A 23,444-nucleotide genomic window follows, 5' to 3' on the forward strand; every position below is an offset into this window, starting at 1 on the left:
CCCTGATACCTCTTTGCTCAGGAGAAATCAAAGAATTTGCCTGCTCTAAATTGGGTTCAGCCCCTACCGTGTCAGGGAAATCCTGGTGAATCATCACTGTGTCTTCCCAAATGGCATATCCCTTATTTGGCCACATCCCAGTCCCGGCCCAGTAACCAGTTGCATGGAAAATTCCACCCTCCTCTTCATTTGCAAAAGTGAGAATTGAACTTTTCTTGCACAGCAAGATTCGGTCATAATATTTTCTTAGATCTTCTTCTTCATAATGACTTCTTAGAAGAAGTTGGAAAGTACAACTTATAAATTAAAAAAAAAGATCTGAGCTAATTTTAAGAACACCCAAGGACTCCACAGGGCAGTGCTTGCATGTAAAGTATGTATGTGAAGAAGTTATGAGCAATTCCTAAACCACCTTTGGTTCTCAAAGGCTGAGTAGAAAGCATCTGGCTTTAGTGCCAACAAAGAAAGTGCGTCAATGTGATTATAAATCATGTGTCTGTAATCGACACTTACCAGACAACTCATCCCAATTTTAGCCAAAATGCCATCTCACCTGAACCCACTGTGCAATTGCCTTTTTTAGTAACTCAGTAACTCTGTGTCCTTACACAGAACAGAGTCCAGAGCTGGGAAATCTCACAGTGACCGAGGTTAGCTGGAATGCTCTCAGATTGGACTGGACCACACCAGATGGGACCTATGACCAGTTTGTCATTCAGGTCCAGGAGGTTGACCAGGTGGAGGAGGCTCGCAATCTCACAGTTCCTGGCAGCCTGTACTTTGTGGAAATCCCAGGCCTGAGAGCCAGCACGCCTTACAAAATCACCCTGTATGGAGAGGTCAGAGGTCGCAGCACTCGACCCCTCGCTGTGGAGGTCATCACAGGTACCTGCCCCTCTTTCCAGACCAGAGACGTGAGTGAGTTGTAATAGAGCAAATTTCCCAAGATCAGGGCCCTCTCTCTCTGCAGTTGACAGCCAGCAGGAATGTTTACCTGAAGAAGGTCTGTGGCTAGAATTCCACTTCACTGATTGAACATTCTAGAATACCCCACTATCCATCTTGAAACTTACTTTTGTCACACTCAGATCACAGATAACATCTCTACTTCAGTACACCTTAATGAACACAGTACTCATCACGTAGTATCGAACATTAAGAGCTAACTATAACAACAGAAGCATATTAAAAAAACAAAACAAAAACAGTAAAGCTGTGGCACAAGAACAGGCTCAGAACTTTCTAGAGAACTATTGCTATCACCACCCTAAATCACTATTATTCAACTCTTAGATCTCTTCAGAATAACCTTTGGAAATAATCTATTCATCTTCTGCAGAAACTATCCAAGCCTCTTTCCTATACAGATACTCAAGGCAAGGACATTTCCAAGTTCAGCCCATCCTAGTTCAATGATTTTCATTCAACTTGAAGAAAAAACACGATAGAAAACAAATCCCTGTGCATGAAGTTTCTAAAAAAGCTTCAAATGGAGCCATGAGCAAGGGGCCCATATTTTCAGTAGTGGAATTTTTACGGTGGATCCTAAGGTTGTTATACCTATATTCTGATAATGGTCATCTAACTCACCTAATTCAAATAGGTTGTTCTTCTTGCTTACATTTACCAAATAAATACATTTGTTACTAGAAATGACATACACTTTCAAAAAAAAATTATGAAAAGGGATGGTGTGCTAACGGCAAGGTGGCCAAGCTGCCATCACCCTCAGTTTCCTGGAATGGCTTCAAACGAGAAGAGGGCAAAAAGGGCCTTATGAGACATGCAATCCAGGTGTAGAATATCGGCCATCTATAGCTACAGTCTGCAGAAGCTTATTCTTAGAAAAAAACCTCTTTTTTTGCAAAGTGAGTCTTTTAAGGAACTCTGCAACACCTGAGGACAAACAGCTAACACCCAGCTTTTGTTTTTTTTTTTTTTTTTGCTTGTTTGTTTGGTTGGTTGGTTGGTTTTTTTTTTTTTTAATGGAATAGATCTTACATATATTTAACTCTTTAACTTCTAATCCATGGCCATTACAGCCTTATAAAGAAAGGCTGAAAGATCGCAGTTGGCCTCAGGAGTATCCCACAAAGCACAGAGTCTTCCATGTCCTGAATCTAAATTCGTACTAATTATTACAGTCAGTTTCCTTCCTGGAATTAGGCCCGTCCCTGCTTTATGAACTGAACAAATGTAGTAACTCTTAAAAGTAGGCACACTCTGCACACACACAGCCTTGCTCTCCGAGGAAGCCATTCTTCTTGACTCAGAAACCAAGTACTTGCAGAAGGCTGGAGATGAATAACCAAGCGAAGAACATATAACCCTTCCAATCCCTGATAGCTGAGAAAAGTCCAGAGCAAAAGCATCACACTTTTTCCAGCCATAAGACAGTCTATACTTTATGAATACAGACAGATGGCACATAGATGTTCTCATTCATTTCAAGTAATGAAATGAAGCATGTTATTATCTCCCCCAAGACTGAGTAGTTCCAAGGACAAATATCTAGACCAAATGTTGCTATTATTTAAGCTTCCACTTATTAGATGTGCACTCCATATCAAGCATTCAGGGGTTGATGAATGCTGTCATTTCAACATCATACAATCCTCCACCTACAGGTGAAGAGGATGAGAAAAGAATGCTGGAGTTCCAGCCAAGGTCCATCTGCCGCCATGTGTGCACATTCAAGCTTATCCCCACCTCTTACACCCTGACCCAATGCCCACCTTTTCCCTGTGTCCCTGTGTCCTGTATTGTCCAGACAAGCTCTGAATGCTCAGGGTCATGTGTTGGTGCCAACATCTTTGTCATATCCAGGATGAACAATGGACACATGTTTAACTTCAGAAAAATATCTGTGGCCACAGTATCACATTCAAATTGCAAATATCAGGAGTTCAGGGATAACCAAAATTCTGTGTCCCATTTTCTTTCCTAAAGCTAGGCTGTGGGACATTCGGTTTCTTCATTTGGGCATTATAGAACTAATACTTCCCTCTCTGTCCTTCTTCAGAGGAGCTCCCCAAGCTGGGAGACTTAACCTTGACTGAGAATGGCTGGGACGGCCTCTCACTCAACTGGACCACAGCTGATCAGGCCTATCAGCACTTTGTCATTCAGGTGCAGGAGGCCAACAAGGTGGAGGCAACCCAGAACCTCACCGTGCCGGGCAGCCTCCGGGCTGTGAACATCCCGGGCCTCAAGGCTGCCACCCCTTACAGAGTGTCCATCTATGGGGTGATCCAGGGCTATAGAACACCCGTGCTTTCGGCTGAGGCCTCCACAGGTACCTCCTCCATCAATGCTTTCTTTCCTTAGGCTCCCTGCTTTTTTCCCATTAGATCGTGCAAGAAGTCAGCTCCTCTCCATACCAAGTCCCTTCTGTGTGCCCCTCAGCCGCTGCCCTTGCATGCTCAGAGACCGCCTGTGCTGTGGGTTGTGCCTTTGCCGAGACAGCCTGGCCGTCTCAATGATGAATGATGCAGATACTGCCTCCCCTGACCCTCTGCCCCATAGCTTCTCTCTCCCACACTTCATCTGGCCAATCCTCACAATGATGAATGATGGCTTTTTGTTTTAGGAATCAGCCTGATGGTTTTAATTCACTTCTCTAGTGTTGGGACACAAACAGAAGCCTCCCTTTCCCATGTGTGCCCTGGAACACAGATTATTTACTTTCTGGGGTCTTTTGCTAGTTGAAAATGGTGTTTTAGCATCTTCAAATCCCTCAAGGCTATGGGCACACTGAAGAAATATTTCACAAAAATGGACTGGGTATAATAAGAGAACTGAATTACCCTCCTCCAGGCAATTCCCTCAGATACTGAGTCATTGTTAGAACATCAAATTAGCAAATAGCTAGACCAAAAAGAAAAAAAAAAAAAAAGCCATGCTATTATGACTGGAGACTGTACCAAACAGAAATCTAGTAGTTCATAGAACTACACACAGCAGCATTTGGAACAGGGAATGTCTTGGGCTATGAATGTCAAGGCCTGATAGTGGTTTTGTTCTTTTCATCAAGAGCTGTCCCCTGGAGTATTGGCCTTTGGATGGCAGACTCCCAACCCCCGTTCCAGAAGGGTGTGTCACGGTTAACTCATCACTTTATAGTCCAGTTCCAGTGTGGTCAGTGCTTCCTCCTGGAGCCAATTAAAGTAAGACATTTTTCCTAGCATTGTTTTCTACTCCTCATCTTCAGGATGAGCCTCAGCTGGTCTGCAGCTCAATTTCAGAAGCTGTGCTATTTCATTTCTTATAGTACTGTCTTTTATGTAATTACTGCAACCAAACTTCCATGGTAAATCTGCACCTGCCAATTGATTCTAGCAAAAGCATGGCTCTGTGTGTTCTAGCCTGAATCATCTCACAGAGTTTCACATAAAATGTTACCAACCCCTTCCTAGATGGCAACCATGAAATGCCTAGGAATTCCAGATGAGGCTTCTCTAAATGTTCCCAGGAATCATCTGACATCCGCAAACCACCCCATTCCAGACGGCAGGGAAATCACCTACCACTTCTGATCTTTTTTTCAGATCTTGTGGTTTAGATGCCATTAGTATTTGTGCAAGTGTGCGTGTGTGGATAAGTATATTTCTTTTGGTTGCCTCTGACAAGTTGTCCTGTGAGGATGAGTTTTTTCTGAATAAACCAATTAGGATGGTCTCAGAGATCAGGAGACTTCTTCCTTGCTAAAGTGACAAAGTGTTCCTGCCTGCCCTCTGCTGTCATTCCTGTTTGAGAAAGCACTGGCAGGGCCATCACAAAGAGAAAAAGTTACATCTTGGCTGAAAAAGGGCCTCCCTAAACAGGCATGTGTTGGCTTAGCCCTCTTTGTGGGCAGTATAACCTCAGCCTTCTTGGCCTACGTAGAAGGCGTAAAGTGGGCACATCTATTTTAATAGAAAATGAGAAAAAGCTGACTAGCCCTTGTCTAAAGTATGCAAACATAAAAAAATTACACTGAGAAATGCACAATTCCTTTTAAATCACAAAATTAGAAGCCTCTAGCTTTTGCTTCGGTAGGCTATAATTGTTAGAATGATTCAAGCTCTCTATCTGAACAGAGGGGAGAACTCACATGCCAAAGGTTTCTGCAGGAGCAATGCAAACAGCCCTTGTCCCTTGCATGTAGTTCAAGAGACTGGATGCTGCCAGGGTTCACACCTGCTCACCCATGACCAGCAGCTCTGAAGTGATGGGCCCAGAGACAAGTGCAGCAAGGGCACAGAAGTTTCTAGTGAGATCATATACCAGGTCTTCATCAGGGGATCATGGCCAGAATGTATTCATGTGTGGTAATTGTAGAGTAGTAAAATCTAATTGTCATGCCTTCCTTTTCAAAATATTATTCTTTTAACAAACTCCCTCTTCTCTCACACTGGCATTGGTTGATAACCTTGCTTTATTTATACCATCACCCCAAACTATCAGACCTTTCTCCCTGGCAATGGCTCTATTAACAACCTGAATCTGGAAATACAACCAAATAATGACTCAAGTTTGTTTCTTTTCTCTTACCCCTCCTTTTTCAGCCGAAGAACCTGAAATTAGAAACTTAACTGTTTCTGACATAACTCCTGAGAGCTTCAATCTCTCCTGGACAGCCACTGATGGAATCTTCGAGATCTTTACTATTGAAATTATTAATTCCAATAGGTTGCTGGAGACGATGGAATACAATATTTCTGGTGCTGAGCGAACTGCCCACATCTCAGGGCTAACCCCTAGTTCTGATTTTATTATCTACCTCTCTGGACTTGCTCCCAGCATCCGAACCAAAACCATCAGTGCCACAGCCACCACAGGTACATGTGCATTGTGTCATTGCCAAGAGCCTCTCTCCACAGTCTTCTTTGCAGGGTGAAGCAACTCCTCCCCTTCCAGGGAAGTGCAAGCCACAGGACATCAAATCTTTTAGAATCTGGGCTGCAGCCATATTTAACGTGACTCTCTTTCGACAGTAACCACAGTGGTGGATTTCCATAAAGTTGTGAGCTGATTCATCACTGGCAAGGACATGTGTATCCTAAAATGTAGTTTGGTTCTGATTGCATTTCAGAATTTGAAGAAAAGAATGCTCACCTGCAATAACTTGAAGGCCATGAGAGTGGCCCTGGTCTTCAAAAGATGCCTAGAGGAAGTCTCCAAAGTCACATTTGTGTTACCCTCGTGTCTCTGTCTTCCTAGTGCTTCGATTTTATTTTTACAAGACATCTCAATGGCTTAATGAGATTATGTTGATTTTTTTTTCCAAGTGGGGAATTGAAAAGAAAGAAAAGATTACTCACTCAATGAATAGAACAGGTACCCGTGTGGATTCTAACACCATCTCCAGGAGAAAATATTAGACCACATAGCTTACACCTAGAACAATGGATGAAACACAGCAAAGTAAAGTTAGAATGGTCAAGTTCAAACAAGGTTTTTAAAAGAGTGAAATGCTCGCACTTTGAATCTCTGGAATCTTTGGTATTTATCCCAAGCCAGAAGCTCTAGATCATGTAGCACAAAAGAACCTAATGTGAATTTATAAAGAAGAGTTTTGTCCAACCAAAATAGCATTCTTAGCACATTTCAGATAATGCCTTCTCTTGACAGGTAAGCTAAGACATCACAAAGAGGGTAGAGAGAGGATTTTGTGGAGCAAACAGAGTTCACCAAAAGGATGTCCCTGTACTCTGGAGAACGCAGGACAGAGGTGGACATTGTGACGTCAAAATGATCTCTCATTTAGGTCACCCATTGTTGAGAAACTGTCCTCAAACTAAATGAGATAACAATTGCTATTTCAGTGACCCAAGCGAAAGGCAGAGCCAGCGTGAAGTAATCCCTGTCTCAAACACATTGAAGTGGGAGAAAACCTAGAGCGAGAATTAGCCAACCATATATATGTGGCTTTCATTGGTTTTCAACAAAGAACAAGTCATTTTCCCAGATGTAAAGTCTAAAGCCTTTTGGATTTAGTCTTTTGTGTTTTGCTTTTGAACCTACACTGATTTAAATTGACATGATTTCCTATTGTTTCTTCCTGCTCTAGTAGCTGAATCTCTCATCAGCCACCTCACTGTCTCAAATGTGACCTGGGGCAGTATGTTCATCTCATGGAAAGCGCAGGAGCCTGTTTTTGATAGTTTCCTCATACAAGTTAGGAATTCTGACAACCCCCAGGAGACGGTGGAGTACTCCGTGCCTGGGGCATCTCGCAATTCTGTCATCACCAACCTCAAAGCTTCTTCTAATTACACTGCCTACCTTCATGGGCTGATTGGCGGGCAACGTGCTCATACTCTGATGGTCCAAACAACCACAGGTATTTCCCATTACGGGTTCATTGCTCTCTCCTGAACTTTGGCAGAGTACCATTCCAAAAATCACCTACCAAGCACTCTTCATCTTCCTCAAGTTTGACAGAGCCAGCCAAATCAAAGCTTGAAAGCTCTTAGATAGCTCTCACCCCAAATTAAAGGCCTTTAGTGTCAATCTCTTTTTCCTAAATATCTACTCACATCTGGAGTTGCTCTGTTTATTTGTGTAAAGTGACTTGCTTCGGTTGAATTTCTAAACCATCCTTTCATCTGATCTTGAATAATCTTTTCCATTACCACTCATTATCATCAGCCTGTGGTCTTTCTAATCAAAGTTGCCTGCATCATGTTCCAAGAGGTGTGTGCATGCCATTTTGATTCAGCCAGTCTTTCTCCCTACCAGGATTTTAAATAATGATGCACCTAGCAGGTGATGAAGGAATTTGAATCACTCCCCCGCCCCCCAAGAAGTGCATGCGAAATTTGATGGTGTCATCTTCATGAGACTTTCTTTTGTCTAGACTTCTTATGAAACTGCTCTGTGTTGACACTGAGTCTGTCAAGCATGGTTTCTCACCCACTGATACCCGCCATCAAGCATCTAAACCCCTTTTCCATTCATCATATTGTCCAAATCTTGGTGCATGGGGTGGGCAACCAGATTTAGTTTTAGAAAATCTCTACATTCCTAGAAGCAGACAGCATGTCAAGGAATTATCTGAACTTGTTATAAGTAGTGGGAGAAGAATGTTGCTTCTTTGCATGGAATATTGTCCACATTTTAACTACCATTCTCTTTCTCAGTGTTTTCTTGCATCTTACTTCCCGGCTTGATTACACCCCCTGAGAGGCAGCTGGAGGTCAAGTTGACCTCAAGAACTTAACCCTTACTCTGCATGATGAATTGCCAACCTTTGGTACCAACCTGCATCCTTAACTGGAGATAAGCAACAAAATATAGGGGAAGCACAGAGTTCCATTTGGAGGATTTTATCTTTTTGTGTGGTTGATGAAATTTGCCAATACTGTAGCTGAAAACAATAGTGTCATTGGCTTCTCAAACCAATTGATGAGTAGGAAATCCCATGTCATTGCCTGTGACCTCATTCTGCTTCTGAAGCAGATTCTTTTTGTCCTTGAAGACTGTGTTGCATTGAATCATGCTGTGAAGTTGTACAGTTAAAGTTTATCCGTATGAACTTCTTGTTCCTTCAAATTCAGAAGCCAAAAGAAAACAAGAGCCTAGTCTTTGGAAGAAATACTCTGTCTCCTCCCAACGCCCAATCCTGATCTGGTGATCCACCAGGAAACTTGCCTGTCTCTAAGTCAAAGTCCACAGTGGATCCATTTTAACATTAATATTACTTGATAAAATGAACATTTGTGGGCCAGTCCCAAATACACACACACGATTTCAAGCTAGCCATATAAGGGCTTAGCATTAAATAAGTTGATTTCATCATCAATGATTTAGACTTAAGGCGCAATAAAGAATTTAACCTCAATTTAACCAACTTATCCAATAAGTTTCTTAATCAGAAAATGCAATGCTTAACTTTAAAGTTTTCCTTGAATGTTTGAATCTGCCATTTGGTCTTTAAATGCTTCACAGAATTTCTCTTATATGGATATTAATCTTTAACTTGCACAATCAATAAACACCAAAGGAAGACTAAGTAAGAAAAGCTAGAAAAGTAGCCAGCACTAAAGCATGATTGGGGGAGCACAAACTCTTAGAGATGTCTGAGGGTTATTCCTCAAAGAACATATCTATTGATGGATAAGTTTGTGAAGCAGCTAAAAAAGATATAAAGACATTTATAGAATATGTCGGTCAGATTCTTTGAACAGCTAATACACTTTGTGATATGATGAGATATAATTTTCAGTGTTTACCATGCACTTTACACTGTGAAGTTGTTTTTTCTTTTTTTTAAAAGATTTATTTATTTTTATTTGGAAAGTCAGATACACAGAGAGGAGGAGAGACAGAGAGAAAGATCTTCCATTCAATGGTTCACTCCCCTAGCAGTCTCAATGGCTGCTGCTCAGCCAATCCGAAGCCAGGAGCCAGGAACTTCTTCCGGGTCTCCCACGCAGGTGCAGGGTCCCAAAGCTTTGGGCTGTCCTCGATTGCTTTCCCGGGCCACAAGCAGGGAGCTGGATGGGAAGCAGGGCTGCCGGGATTCGAACCTGCAGCCATATGGGATCCTGGCACCTTCAAGACAAGGACTTTAACCGCTACGCTATTGTGCCAGGCCCAAAGTTGTTTTTTCTTTAGAAGTTTTACAGAGGTAGTGCTCCAATGAAAAGTTTGAGAAACAAAGATTAATATCAATTACATTAACTCTGTCTTCTACCCAATGACTTGCTTACTTTTCTTCATACACAATCAGCAAATACTTGTGTTTATATATATCAAAAGGATACTCACAAGCAAATACATACATGCCTATATGTACACACACACACATACACACTGATGAGTAAATGTATGTATGTATATATGTATCATATATATATATATATATCATAATTAGTGCAAGGATAGACACAAATTCTATTTCTGCAAATATTTGGAGATATTGATGCTTCAAATTCTGTTGCTACATTCTGGATAAATCCACTGCTTTCTCTAATAATGTCTCTCTTTTTCTCTCTGCCCATGTTCCTTCCCTTCAGAACCAGAACCACAGTTGGGCACGCTAATCTTTAGCAATATTACTCCTGACAGCTTCAACGTTTCGTGGACCACTCAAGCTGGGCTTTTTGCAAAGATTGTTGTCAATGTGAGCGATGTTCACTTGCTGCATGAGGCCCAGCATGTCACAGTCTCAGGAGATGCACAGCAAGCTCACATCACGGGCTTAGTGGAAAACACTGCCTATCACGTTAGTGTGGCAGGGACCAGCTGGGCTGGCGACTCCACCAGACCCCTCACTGCCTTGGTCACTACAGGTACTCCATCAGAGGTTCTCATAGATCTGTTTAGAATTCTGACACAGGGAGAAAAAGAGGAGACAGCCACTTTAAGGGAAGATTCAACTCAAAGTGTAGCTTTCACTCCAAATGTACTGTTTTTAATATTGTTAAGTAGCAAATAACAATTGCATATATTGATGGAATAGAGTAGGCTGCTTTGAAATCTGTATATATTCTGGGATGGCTGGCTCAAGCCAATTAACTTCCAACCCCTCACTTTCATTCTTTTTGTATCATAAGAGTATTTAAATTTTTCTCTTTCATATTTTGCAATATATATTATTGTAATCTTTGAACATCTTATTGTACAAAAGATCACTAAAACTTATTCCTCCTGTCTAACTGAAGTTTATAACCTTTGGCCAACTTTTCCCTTTCCCTATCCCCTAAGCTCTGCCCTAGTAGCCATCATTCTACTCTACTTCTGTGAGTTCAAAATCTTTCAATTCTACACAGAAGTGAGATCAGCCATTCCCTGTGCCTGTGTCTGGCTTTTTTCACTCTACAAAGCATCCTCCAGGGGCATCTATGTTGGCACTAACATAATTCCCTTCTTTCATAAAGTTGATAGCGTTTCTTTTTGTGAATGTGCCATATTGCCTTTATCCACTCATCCACCGATGGCACTCAGGTTGCAATGCAGCCTTGTTCAGAACTGCCAAGATATTGAATGTAAACTCGTAGGTAAACAGGACAGATGTCATAGCAAATCAGAGGTCATTTATAGCAACTTGTAGAAAATAGAGGGCGTGTTCTCAACAGCTGTATAAAGTTTTTGGGGATTTTTGTGCCTAATGTTTTAGGTTCTCTTCAACAGACTTTGGAGATTCTGACTAAAAAATGAATTCTTAGTAAAGACCTAAGACAGGAATTTTGTCCAAAATTCATGCTGGGTAAAGCAGTAAACAAACTATCTATTCCAGAATTGTAATAATCCTTTCCTGGGTATTTGGCCTAGTGGCAGATGTGACACCTACATCACACTTTGGAGTGTCTGGGTTCAGTATCCAGCTCCAGCTCCTGACTCCAGCTTCCTGCTAATGCAAACTTAGAAGGTAACAAGTTGGCTCTCTTGTCATCGCATGGAAGAACTGGATTGGATTGGATTCCCAGCTTCCAGCTTTGGCCCAGCCCAATTCAGTCCCACTCTGCAGGCATTTGTATAATGAACTAGCAGATGGAAGTCCATGGGCGCTCACTCTCTCTCTCTCTCTCTCTCCTCCCTCTCTCTAAAGCACTTCCTTTAAAAAAGTATTCTTAAAACTAACAACAACAGACAGAAGCGCCAAATTAGTAATCTGATGGATAAATTCTTAGCTTAATGCAATCTCATCCATTCATTGACCTTGGCCTTTAATTTTCTTTGGATTCTATAAACAGTGGTTATCTTTTTCTTTCCTGATATTATCCTAAATCAATAACAAATGGTGTCGATTTGCCTAATCTATAGCATGAAAACCTCAGAAAATATTTGCAAATCTCTTGCCTTTCACTAATTTTTAAAAGACTTTGCCATTTGACTTTCACTTTGAACCAAGTCTCCCCCAAAGTTTAAATTGCTATTAATATGTTAATTTGGTTAATTGGATATTTAATTGGAGGCACTATAGTATACAGAAAGAATGAGTATCTTTAAATTAAGCCTACCTGGTTTCTAAATTTCTCCCACATCTTTCTAGTTACATAACCTTAACAAGTACTTAACCTAGTTCCTTGTGTATTGAAAAAAAGATGTCCGCCAGCACCTCCAGCAACCCTCTCTGGAACATGCAGGTGTGGATAAGTGACATCCAGTATAAATTATCTTACAGATTCTGGATCCTTTCTATTGCCCCTCAACAGTACGAGCAAAACAATATTCTTAAAAATACCCCAAAAGCCTAAGTGCTTGTAGAAATAAAATCATGCAGTCACAACTTCCTTACGAATTTATTGATGAGCTCCTCATTATGTTTTAATATGAGAGAGTATGAAGGAGGCAGAGAAAGAGACTGCTCCCAGACAACTGTTTCACTCCTCAAATGCTTCCAACAGTCAGAACTGCACTAGGTTGAAGCCCTGGACTTGGAATTCAATCCAGGTCTCTCCCGTGAATGACAGGAATCCAACTACTTGGAGCATCACTGATATTTCTCAAGATCTGCATTAGCTAAAGTCAGGCATCAGAGTCAGGAGTCACGCTCAAGCACCAAGGGGCACATGTGTGTCCTAAGCAGTATCTTAACTGTCAGATGGAACACCCACATCCAGATGTTTTAATGTTAGGTTGAAAAGCAATTAATTTGGTTCTGCCTAGTTCTGATGTGAATTAAATGATTCACGGTCATCTTCAAAGGCAGAATCTGTGATTCCTTAACAAGAAAGAGAGGAATAGGTTATGGGATGTGATCCACACTGCCCAGGAGGGAAGGAATGGCCACAGAGCCCATCAGGCCCTTACTTGTAGTAGCCTCTTGCAGGACCTCCCACAGATCAGAGGGAAGGAAGGAAGGCTGCTTGAACTGGGCTTGGGCATCTATGCTGTCTTTACAGCTTTGTCTCAGTTAATCGTGCTGTGAAACGATTCTGCATTTTAAAAGAGGCATATAAAAAGAAAGTCTAAATAAGAAAGGTCTCTAAGAAAAGAGTCCTTGTGGACTAATTAGCCTAAATACCCTCATTTTCCTTGGAAGCCATGGCAGCTTTGGTGGCAGGGAGGTGGCTAAAGAAGGCAGCCATCAAAGAGAGGTTCACTTAGCTGAACAAAACCCTGTAATGCAATTTGAAGCCCTTGTCTGTCCACCCAAGGAAGACTGTTTACCCTGTATATGTGATTTCATGTTTGCCTTTGATAGAGTTTAAAGTATCTTTACAAGGAAAAAATAAATAAATAAACACCAAGTGCTTGAAAACAAGAGCAGGAAGTCTCATACCACAGCAAAATTAAGTCCCTGCTAAGTAGATGAGGGCATTCGATCTGCCATTCTCTCACCAAACCCTTCTTTCTTAAGCATTCTTTTTTTTTTTAATATCCTATAAAATGAGAACCTGGGCATTAGTTAAGATAATTTATCTTTTTTGAAAATTTTCATTCACTTACAGTGGAAAAGAATGTCCCCATCTCCATCAGATTTGGCCATGGAATTCCCATCCCTAGCCCTCTGTGATTTAAGAAAAAAAAAAAAGAAATACATTTACCATTATCATGTGCCGTTTTACTGTAGAGAAGGTACTTTGCCTTTTCCACTAATCCTGTTTATGACTCAGGGCTTAAGAGCACTGATGGGCTTCACTAATTAGATGTTGGCTTAGGATGTGAAAGCAACATGGGACTTGGAGACAGGAGATCCGGCTCTATCCCAGCTTAGCTGCTAGTGGGTGTGTGACCATGGCTAAGTCATGATCTCTATTTCCTTAGCCATCACTGTAAGGATTAAAGAGGATAATGGATGTGAAGCCCTATCACCTAAGTCATTATTAACAAGAACTTGGCGATACAAGCTCCCTGTATATTGGAAATTGCAACATACAAAATAATCCTTTGGCAGGTGAGAAAAAAAGAGTGCCTAGGATACAGATGTTTGGTGAATGAATGAGCAAATAGTGATGGCAGACCTTACTGAAGATGCAGACATATCCTTGTTTTCCAATTTTATCCAGGAAAACAGACAAGTAAAGAATTAGCAACTCTTAACATCCTTTCGTGGGACATAATCATGGAACATTCATTTCAACCTATAAAATGATTTACCTTCATGTCAACTTGTGAGGATATTTCACTAATTGGCCTAACCAACCTGATCCAAAATGTAAATTAGAAGTAGGATAGAAGTGTACCAGCAAGCATAAAAGAAAGCTGCCTTATGTCATGATTCAATCCAGTAGGAAATAGAGAAAGAGGTCTTAATCCAACCTTAGATATCCTATTTGTATCAAACCACTGCCTTCAGATTCAGATGCAGTTAAGAACTGTGCTCTGTTTCACAATAGTTTGACTTTAGCCAATTTATTCTACCTACTTGGAAATCAGTGTTTTTGTCTGCAAGATTGGACAAGTCCCTAGTAGATAGGCATTTTTACAAAAAATTTAAATATATACATATATATACATGTTAATGCTATCTTGGCACCAAGTTCTTACTAAATACTCACTTTTTAAGCATATAATACACCGAATGAATGATTAGATATCTATTTGCATTCTTGGAAATGGGTATTATCTTGGCAAAGTCAGTGCTGCTAACCTACATTATTTTTACCCTTCCCTTCTTTCAGAGGCCTTGCCCCTTCTGGAAAACCTAACCATTTCCGACATTAACCCCTACGGGTTCACAGTTTCCTGGATGGCATCGGAGAATGCCTTTGACAGCTTTCTAGTTACCGTGGTGGATTCTGGGAAGCTGCTGGACCCCCAGGAATTCACCCTTTCAGGAACCCAGAGGAAGCTGGAGCTCAGAGGCCTCATAACTGGCATCGGCTATGAGGTTGTGCTCTCTGGCTTTACTCAAGGGCATCAAACCAGGCCCTTGTTGGCTGAGGTGGTCACAGGTATTTCAATTCAAGTCAGCCATTCTCTCCTCTTCCCAGTCCCCCTTCCATGTAATCTGTCTATAGATCATCACGATTTTAACATCTTCGTCAGTGTTCCCTACTTAATCCATAGATATGACCTGTTTTTTTTCGCATCATCTCCATATTCCCCAGTCTTATGTCTCCGTTGAGTAATCCCTACTGCCACCCTAGCAATGAAAAGGTTGAAATGTTTCCGCTTGGTGTCTTAAATCCTGTAGACCCTGTCTTGTCCATAGCTCTTGTGTAGTTACTCTGTGTCTCTTTCCCTTGTGTTCATCCTGGCTGGTTTCCATCAACATTTCAGCCTTCTCAGAGAAAATGTACTGATGAGTATATTTTGAAAATGTATGTGATACCTTTGCTGTCTAAAGAAGCCTGAACAGTGATCTTTACAAGTTTACCCAGAGGAGTCATCACTGTAAAACCATGTGTAAGCTTATATTGGCTAATTCTAACGTCAGAGAGAATCAACACAGACTAAATCCATGATTTTCACAAGACTAATGAGAATTCTTAGAGAAACATGGCATTAACAACTTTAATAGGAATCTGTGTTTCCCAAAGTCTCTCCAGAAATGAAAAGTCCTACTTGATAAAAATTCCAAGTCCATATTTCTAGCATCCTGTTTGGGAACATGGAGATAAACAGAATCTTTGACCATAAAGCTATGCAGAATATCTTAATATGCATTGTGTTGTCTCTAGGAGGGACTTTTCCAGGCAATATTTCTCAAGCTTATTTGATAATGGTTGACTTTTAAAGAAAAAGACCAAGTAAGAATAGTTTTCTTTGATCACACTTTGGGAAACTCAGTTCTGAATTTACCATGAAATAGAGTTTTGTCTAGTTCAGGCAATCCAAGATGAAACCTCAGGGCCAAAGGTCAAGGCGTCTTCAGGAAGTTTATGAAAAATATGTGCTATGGCAACAGTGCATGGATCTCTGTTTTTGCACCACAACACGCTTATCTTTAATTCTACTTTCACACAGACTTTATGAAGTACACTCACATGTGTCACACAAGGCTTAAAGCCTCCATTCTACCATTGAACATACATGTAATGAGTAAAATGACAAGGAAAGAAAGTCGATGAAGAAAGAATGGCAGGAATTAAGAGCTTTCTTTTTGTCTATCAGCTCCAAGAACAAAGAGAAAAGACTGTAGCTTTTTAAAAGCAATTTTGGTCAAGTTCAAGGGAATTATAATCAGAAGTGTCATCATGGGCAACTCCACAGATCATTAATGCTGCTTTATTTGTCTTTTTAAAAAGGTCTCACAGAGAATGGGCACTCAGCCATTGGAAGACAGAGAGCAAATATAAACAAGTTACTGCCTTTGAACTTCTTTAATAATGCAAGGAAGGGCCTAACGCTGAGTCCAAATGTGGATTTATAGAATTGCTTTTAGACAAAACTCACGTATGCAAACACACGTGCAGCCAGTATTGGCTGTATTAACCCTATCTCCCCATCTCCTAGACCTACTAGGCTTGTTCGTGTTGCGTGACTTTGTTTTTGGTATCTCAGGACACTTCTGTCTCTGAAAGCTGGGGCATCACTGCATTCTGATACCCCACTGGAAAGAGCATTGCACGGGCTGCTAAATGTTGTTCTTCCTTCCTCCCTTCCCCACTATTTTCTTTCTCTCTAGAAGCCGAACCGGAAGTGGATAACCTTCTGGTTTCCGATGCCACTCCAGATGGTTTCCGTCTGTCCTGGACAGCTGATGAAGGGATGTTTGACAGTTTTGTTCTCAAAATCAGAGACACCAAAAAGCAGTCTGAGCCATTGGAAATAATCTTGCCTGCCCTAGAACGTACCAGGGACATTACTGGTCTCAGAGAGGCCACTGAATACGAAATCGAACTCTATGGAATAAGCAATGGAAGGCGATCCCAACCAGTCAGTGCCATAGCAACAACAGGTACCGTAAAAATTCAGGACAAAACCAAGAATCGAGGGTTTTCTTCCCAGAGGGGTCAGTAATCATATGGGCATTGGACACAGCCAAGTTTGCCCTCAGACTCCAGCTTGTTCAGTTATTGATAGGGTTGCTTTGGGAAATTTGACAGTCTTTATGGAAGAATATGATACATATTACCTAATACAATTGTATGAATGAGATAAAATAATTAACATAGCTGGGAAGTGACAGCTATTCACATTATTACCAATATACCATCATTATTATGATCATTACATTTTTTTAGATTCCAAAGACTTGTTTTCTATCTAGGGAGTAGTTAATGAAAAATGGATCTTGAATATTTTTGGTGTAAAATTTTTTTAATCTATATATACCAGGGGTCTTCAAAACATTTATTAAAAATGTGCATTATTAAAACCTATGCATAGATTTTCAATCTGTTTTGTACACCAAAATGTATCTTTTTTTTTAATTTTCCATCAACCTATTCCTTCATATTTAATCCAGAAATTTTTTTACTATGCTTTGTCCAAAAAATGAAGCTTCACCAAGTGGAGTTAATGGAGAAATATTATTGTACCTGAGGAGATTAAATTACCTGAGATGTCATGCTAATACCATGACATGGGAGAAGCAGGGAGCTAGCTCATTGACACTACCCATATTCATAACAATTTTAAAAGGCACTGAGAGGAGAAAATGAAAAACCTTTTTCCCAAGGAGACTAAAGTGATGAATAACATGGCGGTTTTCTAACAGTAACAGTAAAACTGGCATGCCTTCCTAGAGAGAAGGAGAAAGGTAGCAATTGGGATGAGTTCCTTCTGGACATGGCTTCTTCAATGAGGAATCAGAAGAAATGATCACAAGGACACAAGGAGAGACCGAAGAACCTGAGAAATGATGGGACTTAACATCTTGTTTGTGCATGAAAAATGCAGTGCCCAGAAAGGTTCAGTGATTGGCCTAAAGCCACATAGCAAAGCATCCCATTTTAATACTATTTTATGCAAGGTAGACTGGATGAAAGGTAACCAGTGACATACATACTTGCCACCTTTGACAGGCAGAATGGGACAGTGGCCCTAACCTCCTCCTCTTCATACAATGATAGATATTTGACTATGATAAATTCCAATCTATTAATTCTCCCTGACAGACATCATCATTAGGATTTGCGGAAGGAGAGAAAATGCTGAGAACCAGGCAGTAACTCAGTGAGAAGAAAACTTCCCTTTCCTGTTGTCAGGGACAGATGATCCGAGAACAGGTCTGAGGCGCCCCCTTCCTTTGGCTGCCCATCAAAAGCCTCGAGATCAGAGACTCAGCCAGATTTTGACCTGGTTTTATAAATACCACTCTCCAAAGTTTACATCTGATCATTGGTTTTGTTTTGCTGAATTTTTTTTTCTACAAGTCCTGTAGTTCTAAAGCAGAATGAATAATCATGAGTTACCATTTTTTTCTTTAAGAACAAAAGAAAAGAAAACACAGACTCTGCTCTTTGGCCCTCTCTTTGATCTCCACATAGATTATAGCCAAAGGAAGAGACAGAGAAACATTCACGTGTGTTTACATACTTTTGCTCCAGGACTGGGAGAGGGGATTTGGCACAGCAGATTTCTAATTCCTATATTCACCTTGTCAGCTCTGTAAAGCTTCCATTTTTCAATCCTTTCTCCTCCCCTCTCCTCTCCTGTATACTGTCTATTTCTTCAAACCCATCTCCATGCTGTCCTGTCCCACTTCCTTCTGATGAGAAACTGCTGTGGCTCCTCCACGAGCTCACAATCTCCTCTCACCCTGTCTTGGAGCAGGAGCCCAAGCTGCCCACTCTTGAGTACCTGGGGCAGCAGGTGGGAGGCAGTGCAGCCTGATGGCTAAGCCACTGTGCTCTGGACAGACTCCTGGCAGTCTTATCATGGCCTTAGCTGTAACCATCTGTGTGACCTTGGGCACATCTCTATTCCTCTGAGTCTCAATTACCTCATCTGAAAAAAAAAAAATGGCTTTTAGCTCCAAGATATGCCTTCTATGAGGTTTAAATAAAATTATGAATGTCGAGTGTTTAGTAGAATTTTCCTTGGGAAGATATTGTAGCACCTGAATAAGGCAGTGTTGTCCTCTTCTGGGCGCTCCTATAGCCTGTGTCCTGTGTGCACTCAGGAATACAGAGTGAACACTCAGAAATGTATCTTAAACCTGTATAAACTCCTGGATGTTCCATTCTCCCAGGTTTTGCGTAGCTGTCTTCCCAGTCACTTTTACCAGTCACTTCCCTCAGGAGTATAATAGATGAGGTCATAGACTCCCATCATGTATAAGATGGGGGCAGAAAGTATTGCCATTTTGAGAAAACTGGATCTAAGGGCAAAACCTTTAGCTATTAGCTGTGACAGGGTCTAGAGCCAAGACATTTTCAGTCAAAGCAAAACCCAGAGTGAGCCAAGTTGGCATAGGGAAACCTTCAGGCTGGAGTTGATAAACCTCAATAAGGTTTGTTCCTCACCTGGACTCATCTATATGTTTTCTTTGGATATAGAAACAAGGGTAACCCATGGAGGAAAGCAAATAGAAGGTAATCATCTTTATGGAATTTTCCCAGTGAGCCAGATGCCATGCCAGGGGGGTTATATTCGTTATGCCTGCTAATCCCCAAAACATTCCTGTGGATGGGTTCCACTTTCCCCTCTGGACAGAAGGAGCAACTAGAGCTCGCAGAAATGAAGGGATGTGCCCCAGGTCACCCAACCTCTCAGTGGTATTTGGACAATCAGGATCATGCAGGCTCCAGAGATCCTGTGGTTTCCAAAACTTTCCATGGAGAGGGCAAAAACCCAGGCAGCCATAGAGTCTGGGGTGGTACCCAGGTCACAGAGGAACGCTGCAGAGGGAGCTGTGTTAGAAAATAAGACATGGGGGTGAGACTAAAGCTCTCTAAATATCTGTGGGTTTCAAAGCTTAATGAGCAGCGTGGGTTAGAGAGAGGAAAATATGAGGAAGGAGATCCCTTGAGCCTGAAAATTGTTTCCTGAATTCTCTGGTTAAGCTTGGTCAACTGAACTAAGCCAAAAAACACAGCAGATGAGCCAATAAAACTGGCTTTGGCGGAAGGTATTTGGAGAGCTGAAACTTCCTTCCCTTGGGCATGGCTTTCCCAACAGGTAGCCCCAGTATCTGTTGATGTCGGCTTTGGGGAGGATCTGAGGCTGCTCTTCTGGGTTGCCTCCCCTGCCCCTAGTCCTAAGAACAAGTATGCCAAGGTCATTTTCCACATGAACATTAGTTTCAGGATTCTGGGCTGTGTTTGAATCTATTGACCAGACCTGGAACCTAGAAAGGCCACTTTCTCTCTCTCTCTCTCTCTCTCTCTCTCTCTCTCTCTCTCTCTCTCTCTCTCTCTCTCTCTCACACACACACACACACACACACACACACACACAATGTGGCTCTCTGGAAAATGGCTACATCTACACCTTCGTCTCAGGGATCTCTGTGAGGATTAAATCTTACAACTTCTAAAAAGCTGGTAGGTTTGTAAGTCTTGATACTGTTTGAAAAGACTCAAATGCAAAAAAAAAAAAATTCTTTTTTGAAAAAGTGCTAAAACCAAACTAAAAGACAAGGCAGCATATTCCAATCTGGAAAGCCACTATTCCTCAGTTGCTTGGAAGTTGCTGATAGTGTTTATAATCTTCCTGAACAGATGAATCATTGCTCTGCAGCTCTGGGCCCTGCACCTGGAATGAAGGAAGAGCTGCTTCTATCAAGTGTCACCTTGAACAGATCGCCACTTCTTCATCCCATAGGCTTGACTCAAACATGAAGTTGTCCTGCACAAAGAATCTAGGGGAGAAAACATTGAGAATGGTAGCTAATTGCTTCTTCGTTTCTCTTGTGTTCTCTCCTTGGCAGCCATGGGCTCTCCAAAAGAAATCATTTTTTCAGACATCACTGAAAATGCAGCCACTGTCAGCTGGCTGCCACCCACTGCCCAGGTAGAGAGCTTCCGGATCACCTACGTCCCCATTACAGGAGGTAAGTGTCTCAGGGGTTGGGGTGGGAGTGGAGGAGGAGCATGGAAGGTTCATGTTGAGTAGTGACAGGGACCCAGGTAATCTCCACTTAACATCATTGCCAAAGAAAACCATATCCTTGTTTTTGAGACCATTTAGAAAGATCCCATTTATAAATATCCTTGGAACAATCTACCTAACTGCCTTGTGAAATGTCGTCTTGGAAGACCATTCAAGGCCTTGAAATCCTAAATTCCTTGAGAAATAAGGTTTAGTGAAAAAATGAGCAATAATGTTTTCACGCAATGACAAAAGGTTAACTACACACGTGTTCCCCCTTTTGAAAATACTCACCTGAAAACCTAGTTTTTCATGTCAAAATCCATTTCAGCATAGGATACAGACTTATGCCTCAACAGAACCACAGGTTCTAGCTTGGAGTGTGGGCTGTAAATATGAGATGGCTTCCAAACGTTCATGAAAAGGCAATTAAAAGAGAAGCTTAATTGAATGCCCAAAATATGAAAATCCATGTAGATAATGAATCTTCTCAAAGTTCATTGAAAATGTGTGTTATGTAAAAACTAGCCTGAAGTTCAATTTTTTTGCCCCAAAGAAGTTTAGTTTCACTTGCCATGGTTTTTAAAAAATGTTCTGACAGAGACAGCAGCACAGTCAAATTTACCTGAATGCACTCTGACAGGTAATGAGTTCCCTGTTCCCATAGATGTGTAAAGAGAAGATGCTTGATAGTCTCTTGGGTGGAGTGCTGTAGCTTTCCTTTGAGGAATCTGACCAGCTCATATCCAAGTTCTACATTAATGTTGCAACTCTTTTAAAAGAGAAATCGTTCACTTGTTAATACACAGAAGAGTACAAACTTGGTTATGATCATCTTTCCCTCTCAACCAAAATGTTTGCTAGTAACAGAGACTGCATACTCTTAAACCAAAACAGTGGGTCAGATAGATCAGTTATGAATCACACAGGAAGCATTCCATATGTTTTGTGGTTAACAGACCAAAAAAAAAAAAAAGAAAGGAATTAAAACTTGCACAACATGCCTACTCTCTGCCGAATGGAAATTTGCCATTTTTAGTATGTTGTGACTTCATGTATTTTCCTCTACTAGGCTTTGTTTTTGGCTTCCTCACCAATGGAAAAGCCATTATACAAAAAGTAAAACCGCTTTCTTTATGCCTGAGGGTAGGACTAATGAAAAGAAGTTTTTAAAAAAAGACAGGATTGGATAAATATGCTTTTTCATTTCCAAATCAGATACACCCAGCCTTGGGTAACACACACTTCAGTAAAGTTCGCCACTCACTATCTGTTTGTACTATGTTTCAGGTCCACCGTCCACAGTAACTGTGGATGGAAGCAAGACTCAGGCCAGGCTGCAGAAACTCATCCCTGGCATGGAATACATTGTCAACATCATTGCCACCAAGGGCTTTGAGGAAAGTGAGCCTCTCTCAGGGTCACTCATCACAGGTGTGTTGAGTTTTGCATTTTGCCTTTCAGAGCTCATGTTCACATACGGTATTGTTTCTTACCTTAAGACACATGGCTTGTGTCCTGGAAGATAAAGGGGGCTTTTCTTTATGAAACCTTAGTGGGAAGTGAATTGGATTTAGAGAGCCAAAGCCTCCTTTCTCTGGCCCATCCCCAGCCTCTGGGGAGCAGGGAACCTTACATGATCTTCATCCTTGCTGGACCTCTGTTTCCTGAATGATTGCGGAAGAAAGAACTCGAGTTTGGCGGTCAGATTGAATTGCCTTTAAATCTTACAGCTGCCAGTTATTTTCTCTGGGGTCCACTTTCCTTCGCCCTGAGTTGGAACCACTCCAGCGTTATACTCAGGGCCCTGGAGGCTCTGTAAATGTCACCGGCAGTACACTTTCGTCCACCATCTCTTTCCTTTCTTTACCCGAAGCCTGGAATCATGAGAATCCATTAAAACATGTGCTTCACACAGTTAGGTAATAGTGACAAGTATAAAGCATCCCTATTTGGCATCTATTCCATTTAACACACTGTTTGTGAACCCTTCACATTCAGTCCCCACTACTATCTTCATCACCATTTTACAGAAGACACAACTGAGACCTGGAGAAATGAAATACCTTAACTAAGGCCACACAAGTAGTGAATACTGGAACCAAATTTGAGCATTAAGGGTTATTTTTCCACTATAACCTGATTTGTCACTAAAGAATGGGATCTAATGAACAACACTGAGGGAGAATGAAGTGGACCATTTCTCTTCAAGCAGCCATGTCTCCAGACAATTTACCCTTTGAAACATGAACAATACCCAGTATGATGCTTTAAGGGATCCAAATAATAGTTCTTACAGGAAATGATTTAAACATCCTAGTGACCTAAAATGATTGATAAAGTGCAATTTAAATGTCCCAGCTGAATCCAGAGTCCTGTATACCCTTCTGACATGGGCTCTCATGTATCCAAAGAAATCTCTCACTTACTGATTCTCCTTGGCAAGAGATCAGAAAATCGGGGAGCACTTCCCCTCAAGGCCTCACTGTCATCACCAGTGAAAAGAGATCCTTTACATGCATGGGATGAAACTGGAAGCAACTCAAGAGTAGATGTAGTGGGCCTTCCAAATTATTCCACCATATCCT

The 23,444-nt window shown here is 41.3% G+C and overlaps 1 protein-coding gene across 6 annotated transcripts in view; it reads left to right on the forward strand.

Moving 5' to 3' along the window:
• TNC (tenascin C) overlaps positions 1-23,444 on the forward strand; it is a 61,930-nt gene that overhangs the window by 22,426 nt on the left and 16,060 nt on the right. Inside the window, exons 12-18 of one of the 6 annotated variants that reach the window (XM_040963113.1) lie at positions 613-885; positions 3,023-3,295; positions 5,547-5,819; positions 14,556-14,828; positions 16,505-16,777; positions 20,696-20,818; positions 22,147-22,290. In XM_040963113.1, coding sequence (XP_040819047.1) covers positions 613-885; positions 3,023-3,295; positions 5,547-5,819; positions 14,556-14,828; positions 16,505-16,777; positions 20,696-20,818; positions 22,147-22,290 — 1,632 coding nt within the window. The remainder of the gene's footprint in view (positions 1-612; positions 886-3,022; positions 3,296-5,546; positions 5,820-14,555; positions 14,829-16,504; positions 16,778-20,695; positions 20,819-22,146; positions 22,291-23,444) is intronic. The other 5 variants (XM_040963115.1, XM_040963116.1, XM_040963117.1 and 2 more) reach the window with 5 other exon arrangements.

Source organism: Ochotona curzoniae, unplaced genomic scaffold (genome assembly GCF_017591425.1).
Source record: "Ochotona curzoniae isolate NIBS_2020 unplaced genomic scaffold, NIBS_Ocur_1.0 scaffold_3208, whole genome shotgun sequence".
Lineage (NCBI taxonomy): Eukaryota > Metazoa > Chordata > Mammalia > Lagomorpha > Ochotonidae > Ochotona > Ochotona curzoniae.